Below are 20050 nucleotides of genomic sequence, written 5' to 3' on the forward strand. Positions count from 1 at the left end.
TTTCGCGAAAACAACGCTATTTTCGTATTTTAGTCATACCACTTTGGAAACATTTTACGGCCGGTGTCCCTTTTACGGCATTAATATTTAGTACCGTATTGGTCAGCAACAACCCATTGGAGCTGTGGACATACAATGTTGTTTTTTTATATTTTGTCTTAATATCCTTGGCATTAGCAGTTCTTAAGTGAACTTCTTGATTATCTGACTTCTAAACTATAGTACTGTATAAACAGTCACAGTCTATAAATTAAACCGTTCATCCAAGTAAGTAAACATCTTTGTAAAAGAGTGCATATCGTATCATATTGATCAAGTTGTAAATATAATCGACAATCGTAAAGATTTTTAACAATCTGACAATAACAGATTTTCTATGTCAATGATGTACTACAGAACAGTCTACATGAAACTTTCACATTATGCTCTACTCCGCATATTTTAGGCATTGCAGACCTGAAATGTTATTTCATGCTATTCACTTTTCTCTGCATTTAAACTCTCACTTATGTACCAGTCAATTGTAACCACGGCCCCCCAGGTCTGGGGAATAGCGGGGACTTTTGGTCAAGCCAACCCCTGGTAAAATCCCTGTTCTGCGGGGACAAACTGCTGGAAAAATCCCAGCCAAATGACCCTGCACCCCAGGAGACTCTAGGTAAGGATTATTCCCCGGCATTTTAGGTGAGGACAAAACCACCGCATTCACCCAAAACTGCGGGGCCACCAGGAAAGTAAAACACAGCCTATTTCCCCGGCAATCCCCGGTATACCCCCAGACCTAGGCTGTGGTTACAATTGACTGGTGCATTACTCTGCGGCTGATCCAAGGACAAAATAATTACGGATGCAGCATTACTATAAGGTTAACACAGCGAAACCCAGCAGTAACCTACTGTATCTAAAATTGTTTTAATTAATTGAATACTTTTCTTTCATAGTGTTGTTTCAATAATTTTCAGACTCCCATGCACGGAATACGATTTGCAGAACATATTTGTTTGACAGACCATGTGATAAGACTAACATTATAATGGCCTCAACATTTTGTGAGATTGAGTTTGACGAGCTGCTATTCCTTGAAAAATGTGGTGGGGGAACATTCGGCAGCGTATATCGGGCCATCTGGAAACCATATGAGATGGAAGTGGCAGTAAAGAAACTACTGGTCCTTGATAAGGAGGTATAATGAAGGGTTGTAGCAATGTTTACATTTAAAAGTTATAAGTTCCTAAACAAATAGTTAAAAAAGCTTTCTGTTAAACAAAGCTATTAACTATTCTTTTAAAAAACATAAAATCACTATTATTTTAGATACTGTGAAATCATTAATGTTCGTGGGGCATTAATGTTCGTGGTTTTCGTGGGTTTGGTGATCCACGAATTCAAGATCCCACGAAATATAAACCCTTGATTCACTTTTTCAATTGCCTTGTTACGTACATACTCTAGTATATTCTTAACAGAGGTCGCAGTATACAGTGTTAAAACCTGTCTCACTGTATAACTTACGATCATTATTCTGTTAATATATTATAACTGCCTTTAACAAATAATGAACCAAATCAATTAAATGTGTTTTATGCAGCAAATGACAGTTATAAGCACGTGGTTAAACGTGTGCTGTTAATGAAAGCTCCAAGTTTACAAGATGTCCGTGATGAGTGTCCATACTCGATTTTTTTATTTAATGAAATAATTAATAGATTACTAGTACATTGAAGGTTCTAAGCACCGAACGTGACAATAAACGCACTTTTTGGGTGTTTTCACAGTTTGCAAAATTCTTATTTGGCATTCAATGGCTTCCCCTATCTGTATTTATGATCAGGTTACATCTTCTTTTATTACCTTTATTCCCAATTAAATCAATAAGTGACATGGGTGTATGCACTAATTGGCATGTCGTACCACATTAGCGAGTGTCATAAACCGAGTGACGTAGAAGACGGAAATCACGGGCCAGCGCGTGGATATTATGCAGACGATCTAGGACGATCGCATCTTCGATTTTTTTAAAAAAAATTCAAAGATGAAAATCCACGAATTCAAGTACCCACGAAATTGTTTCTTTTCGGCAAACCACGAAATTTCATGCCATTGAACATTAATGATTTCACAGTACATGTTTGTAAATATGTTATTGCTATTTCAGATTCCTTTCTTTCTTTTGCTATGGTTTTAGTTCTCTATTAAAATACATACAATGTAATTAATTTAAACACTTTGGAATTCATGATGAAGATTGATATTTAAAACTGATGGTTTAATGGTTGTACTTGCATGTCTAAGTGTTTAATCATGTTTGTATTTGCAGGCCCAGGTGTTGAGTATGCTCTCTCACCGTAACATAATCAAGTTTTATGGTGCTGTCACTGAGGAGCCAAATTACTGTCTGGTTACTGGTATGTCTTCATGCAATTATTACCTTAAAGCAAATCAGAAAAAAGTCTTTCTGAATGTCTAGTTCTTGGGAATTAAAGTGTCACAGTACTGACTGGCACAAATCAGAGTATGTGAGTTATTTGGGCCTGTTAGCTGAGATGGCAGGACATCTGACTTGCAAGCAGGGGCCCACCTTGTGCTGAAACCCCAGTCTGGTGCACATATATGATAATGTAGGACTTGAAATGTGTATCATTTTTTTAAGTACATGTATACTGTATGGGGCTCTGGGGGAACACAATAGCGAAGACTATAAAAATAGTTTAAGTACAACAGAAGACAGTGATAAAGAATATTGTCATGAACATAGTCTAGCTTACATGCCTGTACATGCCTGTCAAAATTGTTATGATTGTTTTCATGATTTCAGAGTATGCCAGCAATGATTCCCTGTATGCCTTCCTGCAGAACCCAGAGAACAAGCTAGACTTTGACCAGATACTCAGATGGGGAAAGGAGATAGCTCTTGGTAGGACCACAGTCAGACGCTCCATAAACAATTTATCAATGTTGGATGAGATCAAATATTTGATATGTAGTTTATTGCATATATATTCTCTTGCTTTATTGTCATGCAAATACATTATGTATCGGGATACATGGATCTTTACATTAAAGTTCTGTACTTTGTATGATCAGAAGTCTATTTCTACCAGTTTTTATCTCTACTAGTGCCTGATATCTACATGTAATACCACACATAGTTTGAAAAAGAAGATGAGCAATACTCTCATTTTAACCCTATCATAGTGTATGAAACACTAGGGTAAAGATTACAAATGTTGATCTTGTAAGTTTGTTGTTGTGTTCCAGGTATGAACTACCTCCACAGAGAGGCTCCTATCAAAGTCATACACAGGGATCTGAAATCTAAAAATGGTGAGTAAATTACTCTGGTATATACCTGGATATTTAGGCAGTTATTTAATGTCAGTTATCACAACATCAACAGATTTTAAATTCCAATCTTAAAATTAGTTTAAAAGTTCATTCATCATTATCTTCAATTTCCTTATAAATGAATTGGTAGGTTAAATAACCTTGTTTTCTTGGGGTTGTATTCTATGTTGGGTACTAATCCTTTTTTTTTATAAATGGTATCTGTGTCTATTTGAAGTCTTTGAAAACTTCTGAAAGATATGTATACTGATATTTATATCTACAAATGGATTCCCTTTTCTCTTTCTTTCAGTTGTTATATCCTTTGATTTTGTGTCTAAAGTGAGTATATTTCTTTCCATATAAATAATGTTTAACATCTCGGTACAATTATAAACAAAGAACTGTCTGTTTCGTTTAAACTTGAGGTTAAATCTTAATTTAACATGTTGTGTACATACATGTTTAGTTGTTTTAATGCCCCTGAAGGTGGGAATATTTAAACTGCAGCGTCCATCCGTGTGTCCAGTCTAGACTGTAACTTTCTGTTGTATGGACAGATTTTAAAAATAAATTGCTACATGTGTCTGACATTTAAAGACAACGTGACATGTGCAAGACTGGTGTTCTTACCTTTAAGGTCAAGGACAGACTTATTGTTAGTTTGGTTTGTGTATAGGTGGTTGTGTCCAGGCTGTAACTTTTTCTTGTATGGACATATTTTGAAATAACTTGCCACATATGTTTGACATAGCAAGATGACCCTTGTTCCTATGTCTAAGGTCAAGATTGGATGCTGTATCAAAGGATATAGATTAAAGATGGTCATGTCCAGGCTGTACTTTCTCTGTATGAATAGATTTTCAAATAACTTGCCACATGTGCAGGACTCGTGTTCCTATTCCTGGTCAAAGTCAAACTAAGGGTTTGTTTACTTCGGAATGCTCAATATAAGGACAAAGAGTATAAGAGGTTGTGTCCTGGCTGTAACTTTTCTTGTATGGACAGTTTTTAAAATAGCTTGCCACATGTGTTCGACATACCAAGACATAGGTCAACAATTTGTTTATAGTCCCTACCTCCTAAGGTCAAGGTTACACTTGGAATGCTGCATATAAGGACATAAGAGTATAGGTGGTCATGTCTAGGCTGTAACTTTCTTATGTATGGGCATATTTTAAAATAACTTGCCACACGTGTTAGACATACCAAGACAATGTGTCGCATGCATGACCGTGTTCCTGCCTCTAAGGTCAAGGTTACACTTGCTGTTCACAATGGAATTTTGCATATAAGGACAAAAGAGTGACATAGTCATGTTCAGGCCTTAACTTTTTCTTGTATGGACATATTTTAAAATAACTTGCCACATATGTTTGACATATCAAAATGACCCCTGTCCCTATGTCTAAGGTCAAGATTGGATGCTGTATCAAAGGATATAGATTAAAGATGGTCGTGTCCAGGCTGTAACTTTCTCTGTATGAATAGATTTTCAAATAACTCGCCACATGTGTTCAACATATCAAGAAGACATGTCTTGTGCAGGACTCGTGTCCCTATTCCTGGTCAAACAAACTAAGGGTTTGTTTACTTAGGAATGCATGTTGCATGCATGACCAATGTTTGCTACTTTTTGTTTTTCTATATGACCTTTGGATCACACTTGAGTACCACTTCAAGGGCATTTGTCACTTACAGTGACAGATCATATTATTTTATAAACTGTATTCAATTATTGTGTAGATCTGCGACTTTGGAGCATCCAAGTTTGTTGGAAGTACAGCCAAGATGTCTCTGGCCGGAACCTTCCCATGGATGGCACCTGAGGTACAGTCCTTTTGTTCTCTTTTTTTGTAATTTTTACAACTAACTTTTATTTTTTTCTTGTTTGCTTGAGTTACAGTACTATGTTGTGTGTTCGCTTGTTTATCAAGGCTATTTGAGTTGAAGTTCTCTGTTGTTTGTTCGCTTCTTTATTTAGGCTATTTGAGTTGAAGTTCTCTGTTGTTTGTTCGCTTCTTTATCTAGGCTATTTAAGTTGAAGTTCTCTGTTGTTTGTTCGCTTGTTTATCTAGGCTATTTAGGTTGAAGTTCTCTGTTGTTTGTTCGCTTGTTTATCTTGGTCATTTGAGTTACAGCACTCTGTTGTTTGTTCGCTTGTTTATCTGGTTATTTGAGTGATAGCACTCTGTTGTTTGTTCGTTTGTTTATCTAGGCTATTTAAGTTGAAGTTCTCTGTTGTTTGTTCGCTTATTTATCTTGGTCATTTGAGTTACAGCACTCGTTGTTCGTTTTCGCTGTTTATCTGGTTATTTGAGTGATACAGCACTCTGTTGTTTGTTCGTTTGTTTATCTAGGTTATTTGAGTTACAGCACTCTGTTGTTTGTTCGCTTATTTATCTAGGTTATTTGAGTTACAGCACTCTGTTGTTTGTTCGCTTGTTTATCTGGTTATTTGAGTTATAGCACTCTGTTGTTTGTTCGTTTGTTTATCTAGGTTATTTGAGTTATAGCACTCTGTTGTTTGTTCGCTTATTTATCTAGGTTATTTGAGTTACAGCACTCTGTTGTTTGTTCGCTTGTTTATCTGGTTATTTGAGTTATAGCACTCTGTTGTTTGTTAGCTTGTTTATCTAGGTTTTTTGAGTTATAGCACTCTGTTGTTTGTTCGCTTATTTATCTAGGTTATTTGAGTTACAGCACTCTGTTGTTTGTTCGCTTGTTTATCTAGGTTATTTGAGTTACAGCACTCTGTTGTTTGTTCGCTTGTTTATCTGGTTATTTGAGTGATAGCACTCTGTTGTTTGTTCGCTTGTTTATCTGGTTATTTGAGTGATAGCACTCTGTTGTTTGTTCGCTTGTTTATCTAGGCTATTTAAGTTGAAGTTCTCTGTTGTTTGTTTGCTTGTTTATCTTGGTCATTTGAGTTACAGCACTCTGTTGTTTGTTCGCTTGTTTATCTGGTTATTTGAGTGATAGCACTCTGTTGTTTGTTCGCTTGTTTATCTAGGTTATTTGAGTTATAGCACTCTGTTGTTTGTTCGTTTGTTTATCTAGGTTATTTGAGTTATAGCACTCTGTTGTTTGTTCGCTTATTTATCTAGGTTATTTGAGTTACAGCACTCTGTTGTTTGTTGGCTTGTTTATCTAGATTATTTGAGTTGAAGTTCTCTGTTTCGAAGTCTCGATTTGGTATCCGGTTTCCATCCCTAGTTAATTGAGTTACAGCTCTCTGTTGTTTGTTGTACTATTCTAGTATGAGTGACCTTGTGTCTCCTATCTTATTAGTGACTGCATCTCCTATCCTAGTATTAGTGAGTGCATCTCCTATCCTAGTATGAGTGACTTTGTGTCTCCTATCCTAGTATTAGTGACTTTGTGTATCTTATCCTGTCCTAGAGTAAGTGACTGTGTCTCTTATCTTTGTTCTTTGTTTTTCTTATCCTAATGTTAGAGACTTTGTTTCTACTATCTTAGTGTTACTTTCATGGAATCATAAACCATTGCATCTTTGTGTGATTGCAAGGCAGATTAGTTGAATATTTCTATGGTATTGGGTTATGATAATTTACTAATGCAATCGATTTAAAAACTACATACTATAGTTATAAACTTATTGTTACAGTATGTGTTGTTGTTGTTGTTTACAGGTGATACAGAGTCAACCAGTGTCAGAGACCTGTGATACCTGGTCATATGGAGTGGTATGTTCTCTGATCTTGTCTCAGCAATCACTTTGTTAGTTTTGATGGGATCTCATGTCAACACCCCAGGACTGCATATGATGTGTGCTCTTGTCTCAAAGGTCAAGGTCACACTTAAATGCCAATGTTATACAAAATGGCTTTTTAAATTTGTTACATTAAAATTAGGGATGCAAACGAATATTCGAACATTCGAATATTCGATCGAACGTTTGATATTCGAATGTCAAAATCGGTATTCGAATATATTCGAAATATATTTTTTTGTTTGATAACAAATAAACCTTTTGCCTACAACTGTGTTGTTGTATTTATTCACTTGTCTTTTTACAACGACTGATCCCTTATGCCTGGGGCGTGAACGCTATGACACTATACACGTGTCACATGTTAATAAGGGACATATCGTCGGCGACTATATAAACAGTACCCGTAAATTTACGAAAAATGGCTATTAGACAAGTGACATCAAACAATTATTTTCGGTAAATTTTAATGACCATGCCAATAAAAGATATACGGAAACAGCAACCAAAGTGGGGTCATGGCTGCCAATTAAGTTGTGCAATATAGCTCAAATCGCCGTAATAATATGAATGACATGTGCTAGTTATGTGCTCTAAACTATCTTCCATGTTTCAAAATGTCGCTCGTGCGATGAAATGTAACTGTATGGTATAGCGTTTTAGGATAATGTTGTACAATAAATGAGTCAAAATTCAGGGTCATTTTCGTTTTATTACTGAACTAATCCCCGATTAGGTTTGGATTTACATAGATATATTAAGTAGAGATCAATCCCAGAACGAGGCTCTCGTCCTACGGAAAGACCCTCCGTTGGTGATCACGACATTCGACCGGGAATTTACGATCATGTTTTTTTTGCAAATATGAATGCTGTGGAATTGAAATTAATTTGGCTTTTTATTTGTTCAAAATATTTTGCTTTTTGTTGGATTTATCAGGGTCTGTCGCGTGTACCGGCTATGGCAAAAGCCCCGGCTATAAATGTAGAGAATAATAATAGTAGTTAACTACATTTCTTAAATATTAATTTTGTTAATCGAATATTCGAATATTCGATTGAAAGAATAACCGAATATTCGAATATCAATTTTCCCATTCGTTTGCATTCCTAATTAAAATGCATCTATATCTCAGTGGAAAAGGAAATGCTTTCACTGAGAGATGTAATTGAGTACTTTTGGTGTATGCAATGCTGCAACTACATTTCATTGATTTATGGCAGCCCTATTCTTTCTTGTATTCATTTTAGCTGATATTCTTAGCTAGAAGAGGTCATATTTCTATCAATTTGACATTGCAAAATTGAAGGCATTTGTCAGGTTTGACAGCTCTTGTGCTTTTTTTTTTAAAATACTAATATTTAAATGAACATGAACTGTTTGAGGAAGTTTAATCCTACCTTATTCTAATTCAAACATTTTGCCTCTAGCCTACTTAACTTTTATCAATTCTATTTTGTAAAGATATGTCTTAAGGATTTCCTAACCTGTAGGAGTTTCCGAGCCACGAGATGCCGTTCAACAGTGTAGAGGGCTTCCAGATATTATCTCCTATACTACAGGTAGTATATGAGTTACTGACCCACGGGTGCCGTTCAACAGTAAAGAGGGCTTCCAGATATTTATCTTCTATACTGCAGGAAGTATGTGAGTTACTGACCCACGGGTGCCGTTCAACAGTATAGAGGGCTTCCAGATATTTATCTCCTATACTGCAGGTAGTGAGGGAGTTACTGACCCACGGGTGCCGTTCAACAGTATAGAGGGCTTCCAGATATTTATCTCCTATACTGCAGGTAGTGAGGGAGTTACTGACCCATGAGGTGCTGTACAACAGTATAGAGGGCTTCCAGATATTTATCTCCTATACTGCAGGAAGTGAGAGAGTTTCCAACCCATGAGGTACTGTACAACAGTATAGAGGGCTTCCAGATATTTATCTCCTATACTGCAGGTAGTGAGGGAGTTTCCGACCCATGAGGTGCTGTACAACCGTATAGAGGGCTTCCAGATATTTATCTCCTATACTGCAGATAGTAAGGGAGTTTCCAACCCATGAGGTGCTGTACAACAGTATAGAGGGCTTCCAGATATTTATCTCCTATACTGCAGGTAGTAAGGGAGTTTCCGACCCACGAGATGCCGTTCAACAGTGTAGAGGGCTTCCAGATATTATCTCCTATACTGCAGGTAGTGAGGGAGTTACTGACCCACGGGTGCCGTACAACAGTATAGAGGGCTTCCAGATATTTATCTCCTATACTGCAGGTAGTGAGGGAGTTACTGACCCACGGGTGCCGTACAACAGTATAGAGGGCTTCCAGATATTTATCTCCTATACTGCAGGTAGTGAGGGAGTTTCCGACCCCTGAGGTGATGGTCAACAGTATAGAGGGCTTCCAGATATTTATCTCCTATACTGCAGGTACTTCGGGAGTTTCTGACCCTGAGGTGATGGTCAACAGTATAGAGGGCTTCCAGATAATTATCTCCTATACTGCAGGTAGTGAGGGAGTTCCGACCCCTGAGGTGATGGTCAACAGTATAGAGGGCTTCCAGATATTTATCTCCTATACTGCAAGTACTTCGGGAGTTTCTGCCCCCTGAGGTGATGGTCAACGGTATAGAGGGCTTCCAGATATTTATCTCCTATACTGCAGGTAGTGAGGGAGTTACTGACCCCTGAGGTGCTGTACAACAGTATAGAGGGCTTCCAGATATTTATCTCCTATACTGCAGGTAGTGAGGGAGTTACTGACCCACGAGATGCCGTTCAACAGTGTAGAGGGCTTCCAGATATTATCTCCTATACTGCAGGTAGTGAGGGAGTTTCCGACCCACGGGTGCCGTACAACAGTATAGAGGGCTTCCAGATATATCTCCTATACTGCAGGAAGTGAGGGAGTTTCGGACCCCTGAGGTGATGGTCAACAGTATAGAGGGCTTCCAGATATTTATCTCCAATACTGCAGGTAGTGAGGGAGTTACTGACCCATGAGGTGCTGTACAACAGTATTGAGGGCTTCCAGATATTTATCTCCTATACTGCAGGTAGTGAGGGAGTTACTGACCCATGAAGTGCTGTACAACAGTATAGAGGGCTTCCAAATATTTATCTCCTATACTGCAGGAAGTGAGGGAGTTTCCAACCCATGAGGTGCTGTACAACAGTATTGAGGGCTTCCAGATATTTATCTCCTATACTGCAGGTAGTGAGGGAGTTTCCGACCCCTGAGGTGATGGTCAACAGTATAGAGGGCTTCCAGATATTTATCTCCTATACTGCAAGTACTTCGGGAGTTTCTGCCCCCTGAGGTGATGGTCAACAGTATAGAGGGCTTCCAGATATTTATCTCCTATACTGCAGGTAGTGAGGGAGTTACTGACCCATGAAGTGCTGTACAACAGTATGGAGGGCTTCCAGATATTTATCTCCTATACTGCAGGTAGTGAGGGAGTTACTGACCCATGAGGTGCTGTACAACAGTATAGAGGGCTTCCAGATATTTATCTCCTATACTGCAGGTACTTTGGGTGTTTCCGACCCTGAGGTGATGGTCAACAGTATAGAGGGCTTCCGGATATTTATCTCCTATACTGCAGGTACTTCCGGAGTTTCCGACCCCTGAGGTGATGGTCAACAGTATAGAGGGCTTCCAGATATTTTTCTCCTATACTGCAGGTAGTGAGTGAGTTTTCAACTCATTAGGTGCTGTACAACAGTATAGAGGGCTTCCAGATATTTATCTCCTATACTGCAGGTAGTGAGGGAGTTTCCGACCCCTGAGGTGATGGTCAACGGTATAGAGGGCTTCCAGATATTTATCTCCTTTACTGCAAGTACTTCGGGAGTTTCTGCCCCCTGAGGTGATGGTCAACAGTATAGAGGGCTTCCAGATATTTATCTCCTATACTGCAGGTAGTGAGGGAATTACTGACCCATGAGGTGCTGTACAACAGTATAGAGGGCTTCCAGATATTTATCTCCTATACTGCAGGTAGTGAGGGAGTTTCCGACCCATGAGATGCCGTTCAACAGTATAGAGGGCTTCCAGATATTTATCTCCTATACTGCAGGTAGTGAGGGAGTTGCTGACCCATGAAGTGCTGTACAACAGTATGGAGGGCTTCCAGATATTTATCTCCTATACTGCAGGTAGTGAGGGAGTTACTGACCCATGAAGTGCTGTACAACAGTATAGAGGGCTTCCAGATATTTATCTCCTATACTGCAGGTAGTGATAGAGTTTCTGACCCCTGAGGTGCTGTACAACAGTATAGAGGGCTTCCAGATATTTATCTCCTATACTGCAGGAAGTGAGGGAGTTTCCAACCCATGAGGTGCTGTACAACAGTATTGAGGGCTTCCAGATATTTATCTCCTATACTGCAGGTAGTGAGGGAGTTACTGACCCATGAGGTGCTGTACAACAGTATAGAGGGCTTCCAGATATTTATCTCCTATACTGCAGGTAGTGAGGGAGTTTCTGACCCCTGAGGTGCTGTACAACAGTATAGAGGGCTTCCAGATATTTATCTCCTATACTGCAGGTAGTGAGGGAGTTTCCGACCCATGAGATGCCGTTCAACAGTATAGAGGGCTTCCAGATATTTATCTCCTATACTGCAGGTAGTGAGGGAGTTTCTGACCCCTGAGGTGATGGTCAACAGTATAGAGGGCTTCCAGATATTTATCTCCTATACTGCAGGTAGTGAGGGAGTTTCCGACCCCTGAGGTGATGGTCAACAGTATAGAGGGCTTCCAGATATTTATCTCCTATACTGCAGGTAGTGAGGGAGTTACTGACCCATGAAGTGCTGTACAACAGTATGGAGGGCTTCCAGATATTTATCTCCTATACTGCAGGTAGTGAGGGAGTTACTGACCCATGAAGTGCTGTACAACAGTATAGAGGGCTTCCAAATATTTATCTCCTATACTGCAGGAAGTGAGGGAGTTTCCAACCCATGAGGTGCTGTACAACAGTATTGAGGGCTTCCAGATATTTATCTCCTATACTGCAGGTAGTGAGGGAGTTACTGACCCATGAGGTGCTGTACAACCGTATAGAGGGCTTCCAGATATTTATCTCCTATACTGCAGATAGTAAGGGAGTTTCCAACCCATGAGGTGCTGTACAACAGTATAGAGGGCTTCCAGATATTTATCTCCTATACTGCAGGTAGTCAGGGAGTTACTGACCCATGAAGTGTCGTTCAACAGTATAGAGGGCTTCCAGATATTTATCTCCTATACTGCAGGTAGTGAGGGAGTTACTGACCCATGAGGTGCTGTACAACCGTATGGAGGGCTTCCAGATATTTATCTCCTATACTGCAAGTAGTGAGGGAGTTTCCGACCCCTGAGGTGATGGTCAACAGGGCTTCCAGATATTTATCTCCTATACTGCAGGTACTTCGGGAGTTTCTGCCCCCTGAGGTGATGGTCAACAGTATAGAGGGCTTCCAGATATTTATCTCCTATACTGCAGGTACTTCGAGAGTTTCTGCCCCCTGAGGTGATGGTCAACAGTATAGAGGGCTTCCAGATATTTATCTCCTATACTGCAGGTAGTGATGGAGTTACTGTCCCCTGAGGTGCTGTACAACAGTATAGAGGGCTTCCAGATATTTATCTCCTATACTGCAGGAAGTATGTGAGTTACTGACCCACGGGTACCGTTCAACAGTATAGAGGGCTTCCAGATATTTATCTCCTATACTGCAGGAAGTGAGGGAGTTACTGTCCCCTGAGGTGCTGTACAACAGTACAGAGGGCTTCCAGATATTTATCTCCTATACTGCAGGAAGTGAGGGAGTTACTGTCCCCTGAGGTGCTGTACAACAGTATAGAGGGCTTCCAGATATTTATCTCCTATACTGCAGGTAGTGAGGGAGTTACTGTCCCCTGAGGTGCTGTACAACAGTATAGAGGGCTTCCAGATATTTATCTCCTATACTGCAGGTAGTGAGGGAGTTACTGTCCCCTGAGGTGCTGTACAACAGTATAGAGGGCTTCCAGATATTTATCTCCTATACTGCAGATAGTGAGGGAGTTTCCAACCCATGAGGTGCTGTACAACAGTATTGAGGGCTTCCAGATATTTATCTCCTATACTGCAGATACAGTACACTCCACGCAGAACTACCACTTTCGGTTTTCCTTGGCGGATTTTCGTCATCGCGGACACGAAATCCAATTTATCGAAATCCGCTTTCCTCGACATTCTCACTCATTCACCCTCCGAGGCTGATCAGTGGACCGTATAATTACAATCGCCGCGTTACTCAGGAGTAAAAACACCGCCTAACTCGGAGGAAACCAATAAGAATCTTCTACTGTACATGTATCTGATTTTGTGTTATTTATTTGAATAGTGTTCTTTTATTATGATGTTTCAATATTTTTCAGACTTACTTGCACATAAAATGACTGGTAATCCTTGGATGGGGCAAAAATGCAATATATGTTGATGTCCATTTTTGACCCAGTTCCAATTATATCTTACTCATTTGACTTCCCTCAGTCCCAGTTTCTTTTAAAAAGTAATGTAAACATTCTGTTTGCTGCGTATATTAAATTAATTTCTCTTAACTGTTTTACATTTAAACCTGTAGTTTGATAAAAAAAAATCACAATAACAAACATGCCAGAAAACCAAAAGTAGTCTAAATTTAGTGCACAATATGTCTCTACGAGATTTGCATATCATGTGACTTCCACATTGTCAAAAACACTAGATTGCGTTTCATACTAATTATTTCTTATTATTATTATCTAAGAAGTAATGGTTCGATAATTTTTTAAACACAATATTCATACTAACACCGTAACTTTCATAAAATAGTTCAATTGAAAGCTGAATTATATTCATTTATAGTAGGAAATAGATGACGACAATATCTTCATACTGATGTAGATTAAATCGGCTATTTTTAAACCACAGAACATGAGTTACCTTCATAGTTTTTTAACGTCACAATTAACAATGCAATTAAAATATTATCTGGAATGCGGAAAAACAACTGATATGTATCACAAAAGAAATAGTGACAGGAAAAATATTCACACTTACATGTATGTTACTCAACACCTGCATTACTCCAATCCAATATAGTTCTCAACAACACAAAAGGAGTATGACGTAATAATGGTAAACAAACAAACATGTGGTGTTATATCTTAAATGTGTGGATATCAACAGGCAATAAACAAATATTAGTTGAAAGGTAAACTAAATACCGAACGAGATATAGATTTATTGTTTTATTATCCCCCGCCTATGAAATAGGGAGGGGGATATTGAAATGGCGTTGTCCGTCCGTCCTTCCGTCCGTCCTTCCTTCCGTCCGTCCGTCCGTCCGTCCGTCACCTGCGTTTTCTCAGTAACAAGCCGGTAGAATTTCATGAAACTTAAAATAAATATGAACCACTATACTGGAATGATGCCCGTCCAAAAAAAAATTTGATTGGTCAATTGTCCTTGGAGTTATTGCCCTTGATTTTTTGAAAAATGCACATTCACAGCCATTTCTCAGTCGCTAGCTGGCAGAATTTCATGAAACTTAAAATAAATATGAATTACTATACTGGGATGATGCCTCTTCATTTTTTTTTGGATTGGTCAATTGTACTTGGAGTTATTGCCCTTGATTTTTTAATTTTTTTTTTAATTTACAGCCATTACTCAGTAAATAGTTGGTAGAAATTCTTGAAACTTGAAATAAATATGAACCAACATACTGAGATGATGCCTGTTTTTTTTATATTTTGGATTGTGTAATTTCGAGTTATTTGCCCTTGATTTATTAAAAGATCCATGTTTGCAGCCTTTTCTATGCAACTAGCTGGTAGAATTTCATGACACTTGGAATAAATAAGAACCAACATACTGTGATGATGCCTGTCTATTTTTCTTTTGGATTGGTCAATTTTCCTTAGAGTTATTGCCCTTGATTTATTAAAAAATCATTGTTTGCAGCCGTTTCTCAGTAAAACCAATGTGCTTATCTTATTCTTTCTGAGATTTTTTTTAACCTTCAAGCACAAACAAGCCATCAAGCACAAACAAGCCATCGTTGGCAGGATATCTTTTCACTGAAAATGCTTGTTGAATATGTTTTTTCTTTCTTTACGAGAAAAAATGATTTTTATAAACAAAATAACTGCCAATGTAATTATTTATTTTCAATAGTAGCATGGTAGTAGCAAAGCATACAACTTGGAGTTCCGCTTTGAACCAATAAACCCTCTGTGGAAAACGAGCAACTCGGCGGAACTTGGCGATTTTAGCGAGGAAAGCGGTTACGTACTCGGCGGATGTCCGCGATAAATTTAAAAAAAAAAAAAGTGACCGAGGAAAGTGGTAGTTCCGCGTGGAGTGTACTGTACTTCAGGAGTTTCTGACCCACGAGGTGACATTCAACAGTATAGAGGGCTTTCAGATATTTATTTCTTATACTGCTGGTACTATGGGACTTTCTGCCCCACAAGGTGCCTTTTAACTGTATAAGGTATGGAGGTCTCAAACATTTTCTATACTACAGGTACTGTGGGAGTTACTGACCCATGAGGTGCCATTCAATGGTATAGAGGGCTTCCAGGTTGCCTGGTTGGTGGTGGAGAGAGGAGAGGTACATTTATAATTGTACATAAATTGGCTAGATGAGGATTATAGAAAAACATTCTGCTTTTCGATTTATGTTCGTGGCAAAGTTTAAAGAAACTGATGAAACAAAGGTGAATTGAAAACATACTCTTGACAGTCAGAATCTTTTGTACCGTACATTTTAAACTCATGTTAAAGAAATATTGTCATAGCCTTGGTGTCTGCGTTTTTTTTTTAACCTTTTAGCTCAAAAAACTGTCACAAGATATTCAAATGAAACTTGTTATGCATGTTGGTGGTGACAATATGTACATGTATAGTTAGGCCCATAACTCTTGCTCTAAATGTTGTCAAGTAATTCATCTTGTTCAACTTAAACAAAAGTTGAATAATGGCATTCACCTTCAATGTATATAATCAATAAAAAATACAATTTCTGATTTAAAACATTTTACGATTATATACCCAATCCACAAAGTGAAGTGTAGGCTATTCTTTATAGGAATCGCACATCATCATGTCTGTCGGTCCTAAGCTTCAAGGTCAAGGTCACTGCGCACCTCAGAACTTCGTGTGTTTTGCAGCTATATAAACCTTACTGATGATAGTGGTTCATGTCGGGTCCATTATTTTAATATTGATGGCAGGATTTCAAAAAAAGTTCACAGTAGTGAACACCAAAAGATGACGACATGTCACACCCAAGACCTGAATTGCTAGCCCCAAGTCAAGGCTACTGTGGGCCTCAGGACTTTGTGTCTTTCTATATGAACCTTCTTGATAAATGTGGTTCGTGTCGGGTCCATAATTTTATCATTTCATAATTATTTTGAGATAGTGACCATTATTAGATGATGTGTCACCCAAAGACCCAGATTGCTAGCTTCAAGATCAAGGCTACTTAAAACATAAGTGAGTTTTGTGATATTGGCCTTCCACTGAACATTGTCAGTTTTGCTTTATAAGTCTTATTGATGATAGTGGTTTGTGTCCGGTTCATGGCATGCATGGTTGAATTCCGAAATAATCTGGCATAAGTCACCACTGTAAGAAGATGCCACTTGGGTTCTTGAGCTTCAAGGTCAAGGTTCAAAGCCCATCACATGGCTAGGACTAGATCTTGTGGCAAATAAGAATTAATTTCCTTCACATAATCTTCCCCATTTTTACATTCGGATCAATGGTCAACATGATTTGATTTTAATTGCAAAAGTAAAGCAATAACATCCTGTTTCATATGGCTTTTGTTTTGGATGTCAGTTTTCACATCAGTTGTGAATTTTCTTGCATGAATTATGTATCAATTGCAGCGCCTAACCATCCCGAGCTCATGCCCGCCATGTTTTGCGAAGATCATGCACCAGTGTTGGGAGCTGGAGCCCAAACGACGGCCATCCTTTAGGCAGATTCTCAACAAACTGGATGTAATACTGGAGGATGGTACGAGATATAACATATAATGGACTTGACACGTCTGTTTATTTGACTTAATGAGTCTTTTCCATATAATGCAAACAATTAAGAGTGTAATAATGCAGATAAGTTCCAACTTGTTAAGTTCTTATAATATGAAATAATTATGCTTTCAATTAATTAAAATCAAATATTCCACTTAAACTGACACTATTTTAGCTCGTCTGATTTTTGAAAGCTATTGTCATTAATTTGATTGCCGTCATTGTCGTTATCAGAGGCGTAGGTTAAGTTTTGTGTTTAGGTCACTTACATGGAAACTATCAAAGCTATCGCTTTCATGTAATACCCTTCTTCACAGTACCCTTAAGATGCTGAGTCTCACCTGTTTTTTTTTATTAAAAAACATACTTTCTTCAATTTTTGGGTGGATTGATTTTAATTTTTTTCATAGACAATAATTGGATAATGACTTCAATATGAGCAAGAATTTTCTGTCCAGCACATTTTCGTTACATCACTAATGGCTTGGTGTCCAACATTTATGAGTTATTCAAGATGTATTTTTTGCATATCTTATGTTCTATTAATAAAATATGGCACATAAGCTTCAAGATTTTGAAAGGACAATATAAAAACACCACATGGAAAGTAAATACAGCCATTTAGAAATTTCACATTGTTTGTGATGTAACAAGGACAATATGACAGAATGATGGCACTATCTGCTTTTATGTGCTGATTTCAAGTTTTTCTGTATTATCTAAACATTGCTGGCACTTAAGTGTTTATAGTGACCCCGTGCCAAAAAAGCTTTGCTAAAGCGTCGCAAAACGAAGCTAAAAGCTTCGCAAAACGATGTTAAAAGCATCGCAAAACGATGCGGTATTGGCCAAAAAAACGAAGCTTTAGGGAAGCTTTCGATTTGTTAAAAGCGCAGCTTTTTGGACAAAAAAGCGCAGCTCTTCGCAAAAGCTGTGTTTTTTGTTCGCAATAGCTGTGTTTTTTGTTTGAAAAAGCGCAGCTTTTGCGAAGCTTCTTCCTTTTTAGTTTGAAATAGCAAAGCTTTTGCGAAGCTTTGTGCGGTTTTGGCCAAACAGCGCTTCTATTCGCAAAAGCTGCGCTTTTTGCTTGAAATAGCGAAGCTTTTGCGAAGCTTTGTGCGATATTGGCCAAAAAGCGCAGCTATTCGCAAAAGCTGCGCTTTTTGCTTGAAATAGCGAAGCTTTGTGCGAAGCTTTGTGCGTTATAGGCCAAAGCTGCGCTTTTTGAGCCAATACAGCAAAAAGCACAGCTCTTCGCAAAAGCTGTGCTTTTTGTGGCAAAAAAACGCTGCTCTTCTCAAAAGCTGCTTTTTTTCCTCCAACCCTCTGAGGTTATTAAGTAATTGATAAACAACTAAAATAAGTATAAGATCAGAATATTATAAGAACTCACCAGTATTACATGTCATCTTTTACAAAACATCAAATGATTGGATTGTCATATTCCAAATCATGGTCCATGTTCATCTGATCTTATGATAGTTATATCATAAATTTAATATCATTAATTTATCCCTTTAATTGTCAATGGTTATTATTTGTGTAAATTCCTTTAAAAACATCCAACCCTGCTGAAATCCCAACAAAATGGCCCCCCTATTTCAAATTTGGTTCTGAGATTCTGATTGGTTGTTGTACAAATATGGCTTATCATGGGAATGGCTTATGAACAAAGCATTAAGATCTATGATGATAATATGTATAGAAATTAAAGTAATATGAATTCTGTGAATATTCAGTTGATTAATAACTGTTTATTTTGTAAGTGTATTATTTTGCATAATATTATAAAATATCCTTTTTTTATTTTGAATCATTTATTGATAATTCATTTATTCATCCATTCATTTAAAAGTAACTAATTAAGTAAATTAATTAATCAATTTATAAAATAATTAATTATTTATTCAATTATTTATTCAAATCTTCATTCATTCAATTATTTATTCAAATCTTCATTCATTTGTTCATTCATTCATTCATCATTCATTCATTCATTCATTCATTCATTCATTCATTCATTCATTCATTCATTCATTCATTCATTCAATTATAATTCATTCATTCAATCTCTAATCAATCGACCAACCAATCAATCAATCCACCGGTTAATCAATCAATACATCAGTAAATTAATCAAACGTTTACATTGATTCATTATTTATGCAATTAATCAATCAATCAATCAATCAATCAACCAATCAATCATTCATCCATGTATTATTTTATTTTTAGATTCAACCCTTTTTTATCCATGTTTCATTCATTCATCAAGAGATTGAATACTTAATTCAATCAGGAATAGAATGTATTGATTCATTTGTTGAATGACAGAATATTTTTTTTATGTTATTGTGGATTTACACATTTATACACTAAAACAATTAAATAACTGCTGATAAAAGAAATTCTTAACTTGAACATGAATAATTGAGATGAAATGCAGAATTTTTAAAAGAAAAAATTCTTCAGCTATAATACGCTTAATACGCAAAAAAGTGCACCTACAAAGCAAAAGATCCAAAAAAATAAGCTTCGTCTTTGGTTTTAAAGCTTCGTCTTTGGTTGAAAAGCTTTGTCTTTTCCAATTAATATTGGCCATCTTAAATTTCAAAAAGACGAAGCTTTTATATTAAAGACGAAGCTTTTATATTAAAGACGAAGCTTTTGTTTAAGGAAAATAGGGCTTAAACAAAAAGACGAAGCTTTTTTTCAAAAGACGAAGGTTAAGCAAAGCTTTTTTACTAAAAGCGAACCTTTCATACTAAAAGCTAACCTTTCATACAAAAAGCGAACCTTTCATGAAAAAAACGCAGCTTTTGCGAAGCTTTTGAAAAAAGCGAAGAAAAAGCACAGCTTTTGCAAAGCTTTTAAAAAAAACGCAGCTTTTGAAAAAAAGCGCAGCTGCGCTTTTTATGAAGCTTCGT

The 20050-nt window shown here is 37.5% G+C and overlaps 1 protein-coding gene across 1 annotated transcript in view; it reads left to right on the plus strand.

Moving 5' to 3' along the window:
• Positions 1-181: 181 nt before the first annotated feature.
• The window catches only part of LOC128229667 (uncharacterized), a 61132-nt gene continuing 41263 nt past the window's right edge, over positions 182-20050 (plus strand). Inside the window, exons 1-10 of the mRNA XM_052941448.1 lie at positions 182-267; positions 963-1183; positions 2318-2405; positions 2816-2914; positions 3259-3324; positions 3638-3666; positions 5071-5154; positions 6978-7031; positions 15605-15691; positions 16977-17106. Of these exons, the coding sequence (XP_052797408.1) occupies positions 1034-1183; positions 2318-2405; positions 2816-2914; positions 3259-3324; positions 3638-3666; positions 5071-5154; positions 6978-7031; positions 15605-15691; positions 16977-17106 (787 nt within the window). The 5' untranslated portion in view covers positions 182-267; positions 963-1033. The remainder of the gene's footprint in view (positions 268-962; positions 1184-2317; positions 2406-2815; positions 2915-3258; positions 3325-3637; positions 3667-5070; positions 5155-6977; positions 7032-15604; positions 15692-16976; positions 17107-20050) is intronic.

This window comes from Mya arenaria, chromosome 1 (assembly GCF_026914265.1).
Source record: "Mya arenaria isolate MELC-2E11 chromosome 1, ASM2691426v1".
NCBI classification, from domain to species: domain Eukaryota; kingdom Metazoa; phylum Mollusca; class Bivalvia; order Myida; family Myidae; genus Mya; species Mya arenaria.